Source organism: Talpa europaea (assembly GCF_964194135.1).
Source record: "Talpa europaea genome assembly, chromosome: 5".
NCBI classification, from domain to species: domain Eukaryota; kingdom Metazoa; phylum Chordata; class Mammalia; order Eulipotyphla; family Talpidae; genus Talpa; species Talpa europaea.
The window spans coordinates 53,912,406-53,927,409 of record NC_140071.1 but is presented as its reverse complement, the minus strand read 5'-3'; the positions used below and the strand labels follow the sequence as shown (position 1 = coordinate 53,927,409).

Below are 15,004 nucleotides of genomic sequence, written 5' to 3'. Positions count from 1 at the left end.
GCTCTGCATGGACACATGAATGAATTCACCAGGGGTTTTGTGTTTCAGGGTATAAAGCATAGTGTTTAGTATCTTAGCAAATCAAGAATCAATTATCTGGGAGAATAAGCAGAAGGTTTTTTATGTCTAGGATAAATTAGTTTAAACGCTGACACAAGTCCTTATGGATTAAAGACGCACTTGGAAGCAGTGGAGTATATTTTTAAAATGCACTTGACATCATATACTGAAATGAAATTATTAATAGTTCAGTACATGGGTTTCATGTCTTAGGGGAACAACAGGGACTATTTTAGGGGAACAACAAGGTATTACCAATTTGTATGTAAATGCAGTTGATCTGATAGCATCATAAGGAAAAATATTGTCATGAAACATCTGGTTGGAAGCATGTTACTTACATATCGTCTTTGAGGATTCTGGACATGTAAGCTTTATTTCAACATTTTCTCTGGAAGATTTTGGTTGAATACATCTATATGGTCACAGTAGGAGTGGTGATGGTAATCACTATCTTGGGAGATATTTAAAAAGAGAATTAAAGCAAAGATAGTTCAAGCTGGTACTTCTTCAAACTCTATCCTTTCCCTACACAATATACACCTTTTATCTACTATTTAACATCACCTAGGCTGTATTATGCTAAGTTTACCCAGGTATTGTGAATTCTGTTTGTTTTAGCCACAGCACAATTTAAAACAATAAAACAATCTAAAATGACAGCTTCTCGTGAAATTTCATATACCATGAACCACTTTCACCTGTTTCTAAGAGCAGTATGACCCTAACTGGTCTTGTAGTTAAGGTTTTTTCCAGTAGCTAACAATGTGCAACCCCTCTGTTTAAAACAACCCCCCTGTTTAAAACAACCCCCCCTTTTAAAGCATATTTATTGAGATATGTAATTGACATACAATAAATTACACTTGATTTAAGATGCACAATTTCATAATTTTTGACATGTATATATCTGCGAAAGCACCCTTACAATCAAGGTAGTGAAATGTCCTTGTCAGCCCAAAGTTTCCTCTAGGTTAACCCTTCTTCCACCTCCACGGCACCCATCAGGCAAAAAATACTTTATATTCCTAAAAATTAGTTTGCATGTTCTACAGTTTTAAATGAGTGCAACGATACTATTATACCATTTTTATTAGTCTGGTTTTTCAGCATAATTATTTTGTGATTTATCATTAAAGCATATGTTAATAGTTTGTTTCTTTTTTCATTTTTCACTTTATATGTTTTTTACATCATTTTTCATTTTTGCACAATGTATGCGTTTTCATCTTGGTTATAGTCCCCATATAATTCTCACCCCCCTTGTTTTGATTCTAAGCCTATTTAATAGATACACCAGTTTGATTATCCATTCACTTGTTTAATAGTTGTTTGGGTTGTTTAATAGTTTCTGGCCACTATAAATAAAGCCATTATAAATCATCTGTAAATTTTCTCCCAGCTTGTAGCATGCATTTTTTGTCTCTTTATAACATTTATTGAAGTTTTTAATTTTGAGCAAGTCTAATTATCAATTTGTTCTTTATATGGTTATGCTTTGCTGTTGTGTTTAAATATGCTTTGTATAATCCAGGGTCACAAGATTCATTGTTTTATATTTTACATTTAGATCTGTGATTGATTTTGAGTTAATTTCATATATGGGCTCATGTATTGATTAAAGTTCATATTTTTGCTTATGGTTAAATAATTGTTTTTTGTTGAAAGACTATCTTTTTTTCCACTGAATTACTTTGTTGAAAATCAGTTGTCTCTGTGTGTATTTGCAGACTTTCTATTTTGTTCCATTAACCTATTCTGTCTTTATGTTAGTACCAAACTGCCTGGATTACTGTAGTTTTGTAAGTCTGGTTATCAGATAATGTTAGTCCTTCAACTTTGTTTATTCTTTTCAAAGTTTTTTATAGACTCTTCTAGATTCTTCAATTTTGAAATCAGTTTATCAGTTTCTACCAAGAAATCCTGTTGAGATTTTGTTTAACTGGAGTTTTATTAAATCTACAGGTCAATTTAAGGAGATAGGAAGAATTTTTCAGTGGTTATAATGAAATTATTGTCTTAGAAATGGATTAAGGAGAATAAGGTGTGAGTTGTGCAATGTGCAGAGACTGGGGTAAAATTGTCTCCCAAGAGGTATGATGAAGGAGAGGTGGCCTTGCCTCGAAGGCAGAGTCAGGGAATGAATGACCATAGATGAACATATACTTTGTCAGAAAAATTCTCTCAAACCCCCCACCCCCCAAATGGTTGCATGGGTGGTTCTGGGAGCAGTAATTTCAAGCTTAAGTCAGAGGGAATTAGACCACTTCTTCTGGGAAAGAACTGCAAAGGCCAGTGGCTCAAGCTCACCATAATCAGGGAGTAGAGGAGGGACAACATGAACAGAAAAGGACCACTTCTAACGCCTCATGGTGTTCATGTGTAATGAACAGAGAAGAGAGCACAAGGCCTGGAAAGGTTGTGATGCAGGGAGCAATTGCACAGGATGGCCTCATGCTTTAATAATTGCTAGTTGCTGCAGTGATATAGTTCTCTGAAACAGTGAGTGTCATTTGTACATTTGAGTTGATTGTTGGTCTAGATGTCGAACTAGGGATGATTTTCTTCGTAAGAGAATATTTGAGAATCTCTAGAGATACTTTTATTGTCACAACTACTGGTTGGGGTGTGTTTTGTTCTGTATCATGGATACAAGCCAGGGATACTACTAACCATCCTAGAGTATACAGGACAACAGTTCATCCACCAACAAAGTCAGGAGTGCTGAAGTTGAAGAATCTTGTTCTAGAAAGGGAGGACTGGAAAAGAGGATGGAATGAGAGCAAGACTCATTTGTTGCTCTGAAACTATATATGCATTGTCTGGAGGACATAAACTCTTTGTGTAGTAACTATGGGAAATTACACTGGATGTTCAGGAATCTGGGGTTCTATGGAAATCTTTGGGCTTGTTTCCAGAAGATGCCTAAAAATGTTATCAAATAAGGCTAGTTTGACAAGATAATGTCTTGGCTCACATAAATGCATGAAAAGTGAAACATTTGAATTCATTAACTTAGGAAGAAAATGATTGTTTGGACATGGAATTGCCCATATCTGAGTTTACCAATCAGAATACTTTTGATTGCAAGTGATAGTATTACTAACTGAGAGCAGCTGAAAAATTAAGAAAAATTTACCAGGTCATATAATTAACAAATCCAGGCTTTAATGCAGGTGTCATTCCAGAAACACAGTGTTGACAATAAGAACCTAGTTTCTCCTCTGCCCTACTGCAGGCTCCCTTTCTCACTTGTAAATGGCTGCCAAAATTTCCAGGGTTATTACTTTATTCTCATTCAGTCTCATGAGGAGAGCGTTTTTCTTCTCCTGCTATTATGGATTTCTCTTTCAAATTCATGTGTCCATATATGGATATGGTAATATTTATAACATTCCTCTCAGTTTATTTCTGTGGTGTCCAGTATTGGCTACAAAACTCTTAAAATGTGGCTATATTACATCAAAATTGTAATATGAAAAAGGAATGTGAAATGTGTCATTAATGTAGTTTATATGCTGAATTGGTATTATTTTAAGATATATTAGGTTAGATTAAAATATATTATTAAAATACTTGTATCTCTTTCTTTAAAAATTCTGTAATGTGACTTCTAGAAAATTTAAACTGATTGTAATGCTCCATATTGTATTCCATATTGTATTGTAATATTTCCATATTAAATTTCCATATTGTATTTCTGGTGGACAAATTAGGCTCAGATCATTCAGGAGCTCCTGGAAGTGGAGTGGGATCAGTTCCACCCAACCTCCATAGGTTTATGGTGGCTTATATACCTATCAGGAGAGAAATGATAAGGATATTGGGCAAGCAATCAAAATTGAACATTGCAGTGACTGGCCATAAGCAAAGAAGGGAATATTTACTTATTTGCTAATATTTTTTGAATTTTTGGAACTCCTGTTATTCTACTACCACTAATAAAAGTGAATAACTTTTTCTTAAGTGATTTTTGAATATTAAAAAATTAATATGATGCTATTAACTAGTGAAATGGCATAAAAATATCCTAAGATTAAGCGAATAAACCCCATTCCTTCCAATCCTTATCTCCACTCACACCCCTTGGTAGCCATTGTGAGGTTGATCCATATCCCTCCATTCCTTGCACATGGAAATGGATTTACATACCTTGTTTCATTGCATTTGTTATTGCTGTTTTAAGAGTGAAGCTAGAACACTCATTCTTCGATTTGTTTTTCTTCTCAATCTTCTAAGTCAGCATGTAAGATTTATCTCATTCATTTAAATAATTATATTCAAATTTATATTACAGATAATTTTTTTAACCATTTACCCTATTATAGACATTCATGTGATTTCCAGTCCCCCTCCTCCTCTACCCCACAATGAGCAATGCTGCAATAAATATCTTTGTAACTACATCCTTACATGCTGGTCCTTTTTTTTCCTATAGGATAGATTCCCAGAAGTGGAATTGCTTGGTCAAACGGTATGTGTATTTTTAATTTTAATAGATATTGCTAGATTATTTCCCCCAAAGGAACACTAAATCACCTTTGCACATCAGAGTGCCCATTTCCTACATTCTCACCACCATTGAATGCCACTGCTCTTTTTAATTCTTGCCAGTCTTATTAACTATGAGCATTACTTTAATTTGCATTTCTTCCACTGCCATTGATGTTAAGTATGTTTTCATGTTTATTGTCCATTTGAATTTCTTTTTCCATTTCATATTCACTTTCACTTCTCGTTTTTCTTTTTGGTTGTGGTTTTCACATTTTCTGGGAGCTGTTATGTTTTAGATATGTTAATCCTTCCTTAATATGTATGCAAATGTATCTTTACAGTTTTTCTCTCTGTTTATGATGTCTTTTGCCAAATGAAGATTTTTAATTATTATTTAATTAAATGTGTTTGTCTTTTTCTCTATTGTTTATGCGTTATGTGTCTTATTCAAGATGGTGTTTGTCCAGCCAAGGTCATGCAAATACTTTGTGAAATTTTCTCTCCATTTTTTTGAAACACTAAAATCTTACTCTAATTTTAGGTTTTGTGCATGATGTGAAGTAGGAGTCTATCATCCCTATTATCTATTTCTAAATAGATAACCAGTTACTTAAGTTCCAGTTTTATTACAGGAACCTTTATTTTTTATGCTATTGAAGTATTACCCATCTCATTTGCAAGGATGCCATCTCTATCTACATCTTATTTCTGGACCATGTTCTGATCCCCATGTCTATTTCTGTGCCATCAGCACACTGTGGTCAATGCAGTGGCTTTCTGGTGGGTTGTAGTGTCTGGTAAGTGCTTTTCTGGCCTTCCATATTTTCCATGGTTGTTTTTAGCCATCTGTTATTTTCACGTTGTTTGGGTAAAATTAAATTTTAAAACATAAATTTATGAAATGTTACCTTGTTTTGAATATGAAAGTTCATGGAACTCTGGTAAATAGAGAAAAAGGTGTAGTATTTCTTAGTGTGGGAATCTCTACTTGATGTTACTAATTGTAAAATTTCCTTAGTAAACTGAGAAAGGGTTATTTTTTCAATGAATTTTAATTCTTTAGATGTGATTTTACTTTGTCTTTGTGATAATTCTACAATTATTCCAAATGCAAAATAGGGATACAGACATGGCATACTTCATTCAGTTCAAAAATTAAAGTTAAAGTTATTAAGATTTTCAATGGCTTATTTGTTTATATATCAAACTATAAAGTGTATACATGTCTGTGGAGTGGTTGAAGGTTTTGTAAATAAAATTTACAAACTACGACTACAACTGAAGTACATAATAAGCCAGGTATTTTGGCATTTTTCCTGATTTAGTTCTTCTAAACCTTAAACATTGTCAAAAATTATATGGACTTGGAAATTGTCACTTTTGAAACTTTGGGTTAAGTCCAATGTTTTAATGTATTTTTGACAAGTTTTTGACTTTAAATTTAATATGATATTAACTTAATTATATTTACCAGTATTCTTAATTGCTTTTTGGACACTTGAGTTGTTGTTAAAGTAATAAATACCTTTATGTTTTTCTAAAAGCATTTGAAATATTGGAGCTAAACACTAATGCTGCTTAGGATTAAAAATAGTAACATTGTCTTACAAATGAACACAGATACAAATGAACTTCAGACCTGTATTTTGCTTATAAAAATAAAGGTACAGTGCCATGTAGATTATACCCATGTTTACTTGGTTAATTAGAAAAAAACAGTGTGCTATATAGCCAAGAATGAAATAGTAAAATAATTATTACATTGTGATTATTATTTAATAACATACTTTTAAAATTGATATACTCCTATAGTTTTGACATGTCTATAAATATTAAAGATGATAATTTAGAAAATGGAGGAAATTAATTGATTTTTTAATGGATTAATATTTTATTGAAATAACATTGGTTTACAACACTGGATATGATTCAGAGTTATAGATTCACACCTCTTCAGATGTATTTTACCATACTGCACCCCACAGGGGATATTAAATTTTTATATGAAGAACAAAAAAAGACTTAGTAAAGTCAGAGTTACATTTAAGCCTTCTATTTGATTTAAAGCCATTTGTAAATGAAGTATAAATACAGTTTTTATGCTCTCTTCTAAAGAAGGTAATGCATAGTTACCTCCTGCTTCCACCCAGTACTTGTACCCAGAGAAGATGTAGTTGGCCTGGAGTGAAGACCCTCCTGTGCCTGGGCGCCTAGTGGAAATTATAAATCAGCTGTAGTCTCGACCTCAGTACTTGTCTTTTCAGCTGTCAGGTCTTCATACCATTGAGCTGTGTGCTACATTTATTCAGATAAAGCCACTGGGTCAGTAGTCCACGACTCTTATTATTCTCTGTGTCTTAAAGAGGAATAGCTGCCTCTTCGGAGAAACCTACTGTGGGCTGGTGACATGTCCCATTTAACTGCCGGGTTAAGTGATGTCAAAAAACTACCTTTTCAAATGACATATTGAATTTAACCACTAGGTATTAATTCTCATGAATTTTTTGTAAATCTAAATATTTAAGTATCAGTCTTCATGAGTTTTCTGTTGTCCTTTCTAATATTCAAATTCTAGTAAATGAAATAAATATTTGCAAAAATGAGGTATGTAAAAGTCATAGGTCCCTTCTTGCATTGAATTTGTTAAAGGCCAGCTTGCTGTCTCTTAGAAAGGGGTTAGTTTGAAGTGTATGAATAGAGAATTTCAAAAGCAAACCTGTCAAATTGATAGTATTTTAAATATAATTGCAGGTGTATAAAGCGTTTCTCCTTAATGCCATTTTGAACGTTTTGTAAGAATGAGTAGAATATTCACAGGACAGAGGGTGCCTCAGTTCTGCAATTTAGAGCGGCACATGTTGCCCAGCCTTCAATTCATCTAACCAGGTCTCCACAACATCTGTTAAGGCCCCTTCGTTTTCATCTTCTTAGACACCCAGCCTTGGAGCATAAGTTCACATTTGTAGGGACACTGTGACTGAACAAATATTTTCTTTAACATGGTGCTTTCGGAAGGGTCCTTTTATCTCCAGGATGGCTAGGTTCCTTGGATGTCTGAACAATGACGAATCTGAGCGAGCTATTTCTACACCAGAACCCTGGGAGCTTAACGCACTTTGAAGTGGATTGCGCCCCATTGCGGGGCCACGATAAAAAGTGGGGTTTTTCATAGTCCTTGCATTGATGTTTGCAAAGCCAGATGGCTTTGTGAAATGAGCCCAAAAGCAGTACAACTGATTAAAAGAAATGCCAGGTAGTTGAAGGCTTTCGTACCCAATGCAAGCCTGGCAGAAAGAATTGTTCTCTTGGGTTACGTTAATACTAGGGCAATCTCAGTCTGCCATCTTTAGGGGTCAGCCAGTGACAATTGTGACAGATGTTTGCAGCAGGATCCTTGTATATAAAGGCTGAAAAGGAAAAAAAAAATCTCTAGCCAGCCATCGGGAGAACTGACTTTGGAAATAAATGAGCTGGAGGGTAAAAGAAGTGCTTGGAGGGTTGTGAGTACTTTGCGAGGTTGTGGCTCACACACTTCAACTTATTCTCACTTTCTTGGTTCCTTTTTTATGGTGGTGCTAGATCTGAATTCTCCTGAAAACCCAGAGGTGTGCCTTAGCTTCACACCTCAGGGCAACTTTCTTCTCTACAGGGTATAAATGACTTTATCGAGGATGCTGTAACTCTTGCATTTTGGTTGCCAGTGAAGAAATCATTCTGCCTGTGTTTGTATCCCTGAGCACTGAACCTTAACCTAAGAACACAGTCATATATTTCAAGTTGGTTAGGAAGAGGAAACGATGAAACTTGGTCTTGTCGGTAGAAGGATTCAGAAATGTAGCAAATTGTTCCCTGGTTTCATAACCTACCATTTGATTATTGGGAAGTGGAGTTTGGAGCAGGAGGAAGAAAAGCTTATCTTCAGATGGGTTTTAAAAACCTGTCATAAAAGATGTAGCCGGTCCTGCATTAAGTTGCCTTCCCATCATCAAGAAACACTTTAAATCCAGCAGTGTGGGCATTATGATAGTTTATGGACCCTACCATCTTGCTAGTCCATTTTCTCCCTATTGCCATCTCTAACAGAGTATCAGATCTGGAGCTGATTTGCTTGTGGAGTAGTGGCCTGGAAGGACCAGGCACCTGTTTCCTGTTGAAATAGCTAATTTCAGAAGAGTTTGTACAGTTTGACCCCCCCTTGAACTCCTATGGATCCTTTCAAAGACAGAAGTAATTCAAACCTGGAGGCATTTCTAAGGATGTATTTGGAGAATAAATTTATATGTATATCCCTATCAGTGTGATCTATTTTTTTGAGGAATGAGGATTATAGTATTTTAATAATTCCAGATGTTAACATTTTTTTTTCTACAACTGTTAGCAATGTTTGTTTAGGTTCAGGGAAGCCTTTACTTTTTATGTGTAGGAAATCACCCTGAGGAACACATTTTAACATATTCCCATGGTCAACAATGCGATGCTATATTCATTTAGAGAATAGATTAGATTTTCTTTGTTTTGCTAACTTGGGGCTTTATAAGATTTCCCCCAAAACTAGCACTGCAGCCATTCTTAGCCAAGTTGTGATTTGTGGAGTGACTTATTGATTAGTGAGGATTTCGTGGAGTCCCACAGGACATGTCATTAGTGTAACCTCCTACAAACCATCCTGCTGGAATGCAAGCCTCTGAGGGTCGGGGAGTTTTCTTGCCTGCTGGATCCTCCATGCCTAATGCCATGTCTGTCATGTATCAGGGGTTCTATAAATTTTTATGGAATATTTTTGCTTGCGTTTTAAAGTCACGTCTCCCTTATTGCTTAACTCTTGCTTGGATTAGCACATTGGTTAATTGATGGAACACTTAGTTTTTTAATGTCTACTTTAAGTTGTTCCAACTTTTGATAAGTTGATGTGCACAAGACTTAATAATGGATGTCAGGTCCTCCACTTAATGTATTTGAATCCTGTGCAGTTTATTTGGGAGTATGTATGAAATAAATAAGAGTTATAAATTCATTATTGATTATTGTTTTAATGTTGTTCCAGTCCTCTGTAAAGGAGTGTACTTTGATTTTAATATTATCCTGAATTCTAAGTTATCTGTTTTGTTTTTTGGTCTTGGAACATTTTAAATCACAGGTGAGGTAGGCGTCCATTTACTGATCTGAATTGAGGACTGCCAGTAATAGATACCTATTCAAAGTATATTTTCCATTGACCTGGCTTGATTTCCCCATGTCACAGCTTTATTAAGGTGAAGAGACAGGTAACATAAGCAAAAATAGATATTGATTAAAAAAATAGATATTGATTGATAGAAATAAAATTAAACTATTTTCAGTTATTACTCCCATGGCTTGAATACATTTATCCCATCATTATTCTTTTGCTAAATGAGAAAAAGGGAAAAATAGCAACAATGGGACAAATACATAGAGCATCATTGGTTTAGGTGGGTTGTCTTTGTAGTAAAAGTATAAAGACATGTGTGAGAATAATAAGTACCAATATCATGTTAGTGGTTACCTCTGGGGACAGATGAGGAAACTGAGATCAGAGAGGGCTGCTGGGGCTTCAGCAGTGTTTATGTTTGATTTATCAACCTGAGTAGTTGATCTTTTGGTAGGAGTTCATTTTTCCCTTCTTAGATATTTTTATTTAAAAAAAAAAAGACAAAGAGTGGATATGGATAGATGTAAGCTTCCCTCCAGTTCATTTTTATCATTAAAAGGTTTAACTTTTTTACTAGCCTTTTCCATTGTCTTCCAGACAGCTCCTGTGACAAAATGATCAGAAGGAAAGGAAGGAGGGGAGTTACGGAAGCAGAGAAACACATTTAAGAGACATTAACAAATTGAATACATTTAGATATTTGAGCTGCTTGTGTAATCAGAAGTGAGTGATTACAGTCCTTCCCAGTGCATACTCATTTACTCCTTTTTCCCCCACTAGTTCTACAGAGCCCTTTTGGCAGTAACATATCAGTACAGTTACATCACATGTGCAGGCTTTCAAACAGGTACCTAGTTTAGCAGCATCTGACTTCTCATTATCTTGGTCATAGGAGAGGATGATCCTTGTTAGAAAGGAAGGTGCTGTGGCTCCCCCAGCACACTCCCCTGGCTGTCATTGAATATTCATGCAGCCAACCCTGAACCTGCGAGGCCAGAGCCTCAAATACATAAATGATTGTGGCTGAAAATTATGGATCTTGAGAAGTAACCTGAGACACACACACACAGGATGTAGACACTTGAGAGAAAGGAAGCATTGTGTTGCCCCAGGAGGTGGGAGATCATGCTGCAATCATTCTCTGTGTGAGTTGGCTAGAGCTGCCCCAACAGATACCACAAACTGCACAACTTCAACAGCAGAACCATCTCCCAGTTTTAGAGGCTAGAAGTGCAAGTGCAAGGTATTGGCTGGGTTGGTTCTGTATGAGTTTGATGAACAGGAATCTGATACAGGTCTCTCTCTCAGCTTCTGGGGGAGGGCTGGCAATCTCTGACATTCCTTGGCTCTACAAGCATCACCTTGATCTCTGCCTTCATCTTTACATGGTATGTCTCCTGTGTGCATAGCTCTTTCTAGGTCCAAATTTCCTTCTTTCATGAGAACAGAGTCATGTTGGATTAGGGCCAACCCTAATGACTTCATCTGAACTTGATCATCTGCAAAAACCCCATTTTTCCAATAAGGTCACATTCACAGGGACTGAAGGTTAAGAACCCTTCATATTTTGGAGAACAAAGTTTAACCCATACTTTTCCTCCCTCTCATTCCACTGCTCAGTTCTCCAGCTGGAGTTTATTGAGGTGTGTAGAATGACCCCTCTTTTTCTCACTAATTCCTCTGAATGAGCTCCACAGCACTGCCAAGAGCATGACAGGACTATGGGAAAATGCAAGAAGATGAGTTACTTGTTAGGGAGCGAGCAATTGAAAGATGCTTTGCTAGAGCACAAAGTCAAGAAAAAAGATGAGTTGTTCCCGCTACTGTTTCTTTTTCCTTCCATCCAGGCTCTTCTGCACACCTCATTAGAGCAAAAACTAATCGATTGAAATTCAATCAATTTCACTTTAGATGATGGCTAATGAATACTATTTCTACTACATTACCTGTGAAATAGGCCTTTGTGGATAAACCAGGAGCCCCCCCCCCCACCAGTCCACCCCCACTATTTGTAATGTAGTTTTTCCCCAAGACTTTGGTCTGATGTCTTAAACTTAAAGATGCTCCCTCAGAGCTCAGTCTAGCATGTTGCTGAGACGAACTGGAGAAGTGGAGTTGACCAGGACTGTGGGTTATGCAGCATCTCCCTCCCACTTCAGGGTGCTTGGGAAGGATGCAAAAGGAAGCTCTGAGCAAGTGTACTCTTCCATGCTAGAAGGTTGTCTCCCACTCGGTGGTATTATCTCTGGTGAGCAAGCCTAGACCTTCAGATGTCTCCAGGTTTTTCCTGAGACTGGGTTTATGCCCTAAACTAAAACTAGCTGATATGTTGGCATAGATATCTAGCTGTATACACAGTATCCATGACTCCCTTCTGTTTTACTGTTAAAACTCATTTTTCTCCATGTAGTAATATGCTCAGCTAAAAGCTGATGGGGGAATATTGCTGCTTTGGTTCTACTTCCGCCTTCTGGGTGGACTGCATTTGTGCTGGCTAGAGTTCAGCAGCCATTTTGGTCCATGAGGTGAACATGAAAATAGACTTTCTTGTTAAGGATGACAGAACTAAAAGGTAGATGGAGCTTTCTGCTGAGTTGGAAGTCATCCCACCTACCCTGCTCTCCTGCTTCTGAACTTACTTTAAGAAAGTAGTGAGTGTGGAACTCCCTGGTGGCACAGGTAGTTGAGTGCAGTGCTGTGAAGCTGTCCTCAGCCTCTGCAGTGCTGGTTCGATCCCTGCTGGCTGCGGAGCAACCCACATGGTGCGGCAGACCTCTCCTGTCTCTCCCGCTGCTCCCCTCAGCAGTGTATTTCAGTCTGTCTATTCTGTTCCCTGCTCTGTCTCTGGTGAATCCTCTCACCCTCCCACCCATGTGGCCTGTACCCTGGTTCTTGTATAAGTAAATAAATCTTAACAAAAAGAAAGTAGTGAACTACTTTATTTAAGCCACATATTTGGGTTACCAGTTTCATGTAGCTACACCTAATCCTAACTGACACAGAGAACCTCTCCACGGAAACCCAAGTCACTATCCTTTAGAGTATACAGTATAGCAGAAAGGAAAAATTGGTCTGAGGAGAATGAAGAGAATTCATTCCTAAGACCTCAAGGAACTATGCTGTGCTCCATGACACTTTTCCAGCTGTGAGCTGAAAGACAATACTCTGAAATTGTCTGTGTTAAGTGCTCTCTTATTTATTCCAAACTCTGCTTCCTCATACCATAGACAGTCATTACAGTTTTCTGCCAGCTAACATTTAGTTTCAGTGTCACCACTCTCTTGGCAGTAAAACATTGTTTTGAGTACTTCATTGCTTTTTGCCATTGTTTCTCCAAGTTGAATAGAACACAGAAAAGAACATGCTACTGTCAGGGGTGAGAAGTGTAGTTCTCACAAAGTTAATGCAGCTGACATGAGAGGGAAATTATTTAGTTTCCCAAAAGGACTAATATTTAGCTTCAATCAGACATTCATTGTACTTCAACCAGTAGTATGCACCATTGCTGATGAATGACAAGGACAGAATTAAAGGATGTGGACAGAGCAGAGGTGTATTGATGAGGTGCATATGAGGAATTATTAGAAAGTTGGAAATTTTCTGTCTCTCAAGGAATATAAAATTCCCTGATAATTTATTTAACTTGTTGATGTATTCTCAGGAATGTATAAAGTAGGAAGGTAGAGAATTGCTCTCATATGTGGGTCCACTGTCATTTTGGCAACTGATTGCCTGATAGAATGTAGTAAATTGGGAGGAAACATGGGCCAGTGTGCCTGCTTTAGGTCTGTGCAGTGTGGACCTGTGAGGAAGGAACAGCAGAGATTTATGAAATTGTTGTGGCAGATCTAAGGTTATATACTTGGTTTTGTGGAGGAGATACACTCCACACGGCTATGTAGGATAAATAAAGGTTATCCCAAAGCTTTCTTTATCCAGCTTGAATTATTCATGTTTCTCTGCATCTCTGAATTCACAGCAAGCCCCTAGAGATGAACATTTTCATGGAGGCCCAGATTTAGGAGAAACATGGCTTCTTAGAACTTATTTTATCTATAACAAGCAAAGGTATTTTTAAGTGTCTCATTTAAAGTCACAATGATGTGAGAACCTAAAAAGTATGTGCTGCTTACGGAACTTTTAAGGCAGTTAATGCTACTCATTTACATGTAAAGAATAAAAACGTCATAGTTTCTCCCTTAATGTGCTTTTTCCTTATTTTTATAGGGTTTCAAATATTTACCAGGGCATTTAATGATTCACCCACTAACCTTAGTTCCGATGCCCTGTTTTTCCCCCAAGCTATTGATTCCATCAGTTGTGTGTTTGCTTTTCCTGGCACTTATCTGAATCCTAATTCTTTGCAGTGAGGGGAATTTGTACACTGGTTTTAAGTAAATGTCATCTTTCCTTCATCTGTAAGGTGGGGGGCAGTGGTAAGTTTGGTAAAAGGGACCCAGCAAACTATGATTCAAACCATTTTCTTAATATATATGCCTAAATTTATTGTTGTCACTTGTTGATAAACAGGATGACATTACATTGGATTTCATTTACTGATTTCTACTTGTTAATAGCAGCAATCTAGAAAACTTAGAAATTATTTGTTTATCCATACTATCCCTGACCTCCCTTGCCAAAAATATTTAGACTATATGAAGGTATTGTCATTGCTAAGAAGGCATATATGAAGATACTTTTAAGAAAAAAAAGGGGGCACAGCATCCAATTTCTCAAATGCAGAACTGTCAAAAAGTTTCCCACTGAAATTCCAACCAGTACAGGAATACTGACCCTTGGTGATCCTGTCAGATGGTATCGCTAGTTTCCAAAGCACTGGGTAGGAGTCCTGAGGCACCTTAGAGATTAGGGAAACACTGTGAAAAGAGTTTAGTATTGAGCATTCTCTCTTCAGGGATAATGGAGGGTAGATGTGTCTTCAAATAGTAACGTATGGTAAAAATATAACATTGACTTCCCACAATTTACTATCCTTTCTGAATTGCCATGCACACAATCTTCATCAGTGAGGGCTTTTCTTAGGTACCTCTGTTTGTTAGACTTGAATTTCTGTTATTTGATAGGTTTCTGGAGATAAGTACATAAGTCTTCATCAGAAAAAGCTCTGTCACCTTTCCTGAGAAAGATGCTAAAACCTCGTGAGTTTTAGAAGTTTGGCCTCTTCACTTGGAATTCTTGGGCATGGAGAGGGTGGTTGAATCCTAGAAATACATGTCTTTTCTTAAGCTATAATTTGGTTATTCAAATAATTTCAAAACA

The 15,004-nt window shown here is 36.8% G+C and overlaps 1 protein-coding gene across 1 annotated transcript in view; it reads left to right on the top strand.

The window, feature by feature from the left end:
- The window catches only part of MAST4 (microtubule associated serine/threonine kinase family member 4), a gene marked incomplete at both ends in the record, with an annotated part of 550,061 nt that overhangs the window by 309,845 nt on the left and 225,212 nt on the right, over positions 1-15,004 (top strand). The window contains 1 exon segment of the mRNA XM_084233151.1: positions 4,499-4,534. Coding sequence (XP_084089277.1) covers positions 4,499-4,534 — 36 coding nt within the window.